This window comes from Saprolegnia diclina, assembly GCF_000281045.1.
Source record: "Saprolegnia diclina VS20 unplaced genomic scaffold supercont1.144, whole genome shotgun sequence".
Taxonomy (NCBI): domain Eukaryota; phylum Oomycota; class Saprolegniomycetes; order Saprolegniales; family Saprolegniaceae; genus Saprolegnia; species Saprolegnia diclina.
Window position 1 is genome coordinate 38,016 of NW_008246211.1, and position 4,418 is coordinate 42,433.

General features: G+C 53.8%; 1 protein-coding gene across 1 annotated transcript; it reads right to left on the reverse strand.

The window, feature by feature from the left end:
- SDRG_16657 (hypothetical protein) lies at positions 1-2,339 on the reverse strand (the record flags this gene model as incomplete). The annotated part of the gene is made up of 12 exons (XM_008622873.1): positions 2,092-2,339; positions 1,979-2,044; positions 1,866-1,934; positions 1,747-1,815; positions 1,636-1,698; positions 1,533-1,592; positions 1,415-1,477; positions 1,305-1,370; positions 1,032-1,258; positions 881-985; positions 217-829; positions 1-156 (listed from the first exon to the last, which is right to left on the reverse strand). Coding segments are annotated over exons 1-12 (1,797 nt in total), but the record flags the coding sequence as incomplete, so codon positions are not given.
- Positions 2,340-4,418: the final 2,079 nt, after the last annotated feature.

Below are 4,418 nucleotides of genomic sequence, written 5' to 3' on the forward strand. Positions count from 1 at the left end.
GACTTGAGCTTTTGGTCCCAGCTAAACGACGCCGGCGAGTTGGTCGCGAGGTAGTTGCGGAGGTCGCCGAGGTCCATGTACTCGACGACGCACTCCATTTCGATCGGACGGCGCCAGCTCGCGCCGACAAACTTGACGATAAAGTCGCTGTTCATGCTACACAATCACGGAATCGTCAGCCAAGTTGTCGATCCCAACCGAGACTCGAGTGCGTACCGCGCCACGAGCTTGATCTCTTCGATAAACTGAAAGACGCTGGCGGGCGACTGGTCCTTGAGCTTCTTGATCGCGACTTTCTCGTTGCCGTGCTGCCCGAGCCACACCTCGCCGTACGCGCCGGACGAGATTGGACGCTCCGAAATGACTGTCAGATCCGAGAGCTCGAGCTTGTGGGGCCGAAGCGGCGCGACGTCGAGGAAGATGTCGCCTTCGGACATGATCGAGGTTGCTGTCGGGAGACCGCCGCTCGATGGAGCGTGGCCGCCCGAGCCACCAGTCGACGTGCGTGGCGGCACAAATGGAACCGACCCGCCGGTCGGAGCCGAGTAGTCGGAGCCGCGACTGCTCGCAACATACGTTGGCGCATAATGGCTCGGCGGAGCCGGAGCGGGTTGCTTGGGCGGTACGTACAACGGCGGCTCGGGCGACTGGTACTGGTACGGCTCGGGCTCCATCGGCTGGTAGACGTACGCCTGCGTCGTCGGCGGCGCATACTGGTACTCGGCGGTCACCGGCGGCGGCTTGTCCGCTTGGCGGCGTCGGATGAGCAGGACGACAAGCACGACAATGACGAGACCGCCAACGATGAGTCCAATGATGAGGCCCGTGCCTACGCAAAGCGAGCGTCAGACACTCAGATCTGGTAGACGCGAGAGCCTACTGGCGCCAGACGACGAGTTATTGTCATCGCCAGACTTTTGCGACCCGCCGGACGGAGTCGGTGATTTCGTACTGGGTGCACTCGTCGTCGTGACGCGGGACGCTCCTACACACGAGTTGATACATTGAAAGAAAATATGAAATCCACCAACCAGGAGTCGCGACGCAGACGTTGATCGTGTAGGACGCGGACGTTGCCCAGAGCGACCGAATCTGTCCGTTGATCGCCGAGCACGCAGACGAGCTCGTCAAGATGCTCCGCGAGACGACAAAGCCGACGTAATTGTCGGTATCGCCGTCCCATTTCTTGAGGGCGTTGAGTGCAGCGTACGTCTGCGGCGTCACGGTAAAGTTGGAGATGGGGCAGTCCTTGATCTCGCTATATGGACTATATATGAGCCGAGGGCGAGGACATGGCGACGGACAAGAACGCGAGCTGCGTCGAGAGCTCGACAAAGGCAAAGGTCACGAGCGGGTTGAAGCCAAGACGCCTACACACGTTGCAGCTGCGGCCGCACACAAGACGAGGACGTACACGAACGTGACAGCTGACCAGTCCATGTTGCTCACTTCGGTCAGCTCATTGTTGTAGAAGTTCCTACATCAAACAGAATATGAGAATCCAACGACCAATCCAAAGCGGCGGTTCATACAGCAAGGTCGGCGTCGGCGGAATGCCCGCCAGCGTCTTGAGCGAGTTGGCCCCAAACGCGCTAAAGAGAGGCATGAGACAATGGAGTCATGACGTGTACGTACAGCACACGGACGCTCGAGGGTATGCCGGACGGCAGCCGCGTCAGATAATTCCAGTTCCAGTTCCTAGATCCAACAGCGTTTCTCGAGCGCCATCAAACAGGAAATGCATACAGTGTTTTGACGCCCGACGGAAACGTAAACGTGCTCGGAACGCTGTAGAGCGAGCAGTTGATAAAGTCCCTACTCGCCAAATAACGTCATATCGCAAACAAAGGAATCGGCGGTCGTACAAGGTGGTGAGCGCTGGCCACGGCGGCGTGATTTGGCTCAGTGAAATCGACTTGATGTTTTGAAAGTACCTAGTCCATTGTCAATAGTGTCATTCCGAATGACGTTGTTGTACATGTTTTCGAGCGTCTTGGGCAGCACCATTTGCGAGAGGTCGATCGTCGATGTGTTTTGAATCGTCCTACGCAGCTCAGATGAGTCGAATAATGCGATCAACTAGACTCGTACAGGTCCGGGTTGGGGTAGTTGGCCAAGTTGCCAAGCGCTTGAAAGTTGGTGAACAAGTCGTACGACGCCTTGTACGTGAAATTGAGCAGCGCGCAGTCGGACGAGCGCACGATGCACCACTGCTGGCTGCCGCAGTTGCTGTCGGCGACGATCACTTCCTTGGCGAGCACGGCCGCGTACGGGCACGCGGCGTTGGCGACGCCGGCGAGGCCCAGCACCAGCGCCCACACTTTTGTTTGCATGGCGCAGAATCCAAAGTGATGTGGGTGCTGCCCACACCAGGCCACAGTAGTACCTTCAACAAAATACGCGGGTTCAAATCCAGTTTTCGTTCCAGGTCCAGATTCCGACCAGGCCTTTCCTGGCCGTGACTAAAGCACTTTGTTCGTTGGTGCTCGATTGGGCTGTTGCTCGAGGCCCTAGAGTGAAAGCACGTCCAGGAAGTCCTCGTTGCCTCGTGTAGCATTGCGATATGCCAGCGGATTCCCACGCGCAGGTAATTGGGCTCACTGAATGTTCGGCGGAGATGGGATCAACTGAGTGCGCTGGGAAGCTCTTGGCAAGAAGCCATTGCGCACGGTTGTGAGGCGCGCATCGAGACGACAGGGTGCAGGACTAATGTCAGCTTCAAGAGAACAAAGACGCAGCAATGCTGTTTACAGGCACGTGGTCAGAACGGAGAATCCGGTGGTCAGCGCCGCGACCCGCGTTCTTGTCCCTCTGCGACGAGATGGCGCAGAGCAGGGCGAACGATCGGTTGCAAGAAAGATGGCTTGCACGAGCATTATCACTGCAGGGCATGTCGCTGCTGCTCACTGAATGCTACAACTGCGATAGATGGTCTTTGCCGTGGTCATCAGCCTCGCCCATGCCGTTTGGACTATTTGAACGTTGAGATTGAGCTGTAGACGTGTAGACGTGGGTCCGAGGGAACACACGGTCGGTACATGAGGCGTCCAATGGTATTTCAACGTCGGACGACGATTGCTGGAGAACGAATGGCAACGTCAAATTTTATGATTGCCAAAATGATATTCTCCAATGCAATTCTGTCTGTCGAACTTTTTTGTCCGAAACGCGTCTAGATCACGTCAGTGATAGCACATTCTCTTGCACTTATTGTATTGCACACAACTAGTCGTACTCGAATGCGACGCCTCGTCCAACGCGAAAACACACATTGATCTGAAAGAGACACTGCGATGCCGGGTCCTTGAACACGAGCTTGCTCGGCATCAGGCAAACTGGCACCTCACAAGAGCCACTTCGCTAAGAAAATAGCAATCGAGATGGCTGCAGGAAGGGCGTTAGTCGTTCGATCGTCTGGCGGTGCAAACTTGAAAACGAGATTAGGCGTTACATTTCTTCAAGTCTCCAGGACTATGGCGGTGCTCTTCTGGCAACGTGCTCGAGGCGCATCGTTGTTCTCTATGGCCTTCCGATGAGCTTGACCAGACTGTTGAACCGGTCCGAGCTCAGCCGCACGTCACTGATCATCACGCAAGGTTGTACGGTTACGTAGATGTGCTTAGTGTGCAGAGAGTGTTCCAGGGAGCACGTATGGGCTGGGTACGCTGCGCGCCTGCTATGCGTTATGGCCTGTTACGTTATAGGATTTTAAGGCATTAACATACAGCGGTATCGAAATTAGAAGAGGGTTTATATGACCTCAAATCCTGCGTTGTGATTGGCCGAATGGACCAGCCCAACTTCAACGATAAAACTCTATATTATTTTGTTTGACAGGTATCAGCAATTGCAAGTGCAGCATTGATTGGTAATCAACTCGGAGGCATTGGGCATCACTTGCTAATCACCCTCGGTTGATTAGTAACCAGCGGAGCAATTCTTCTGGACGGACTTGGCGGCGCAGCTTCAGGGTCTGGAGCTGGAAACGCTGACTCAGCTACATAAATTATGTTTATCTAGGCCACACTGCACTTTTCTTCGTGGCCGAAATAGCTGTTCAATTTCTCAAGATATCAAATTGATAATTACTAATCAATCCCAGGACTTCCTTTGTTGACTAATCAAGTTCTGCATCCCCTCTCGAATATCATGCAGAAATATATTCATCACTTCGTGGAGGATATACTATATTAGAGGTTCAGCATGTCTCAACGCCGGTCCATTCGGCCAATCACAACGCAGGATTTGAGGTCATATTAACCCTCTTCTAATTTCGATACCGCTGTAACAGTGTTAGTAACAGGTTAGTAACGTAACGTTATTGCGTTATAACGGTTAGGTCCGCATCCTTGCATCACGGCTTTATATATATATATATGAACGTGTTCCGCGTTATCTTCATTATGACACAAAGACTT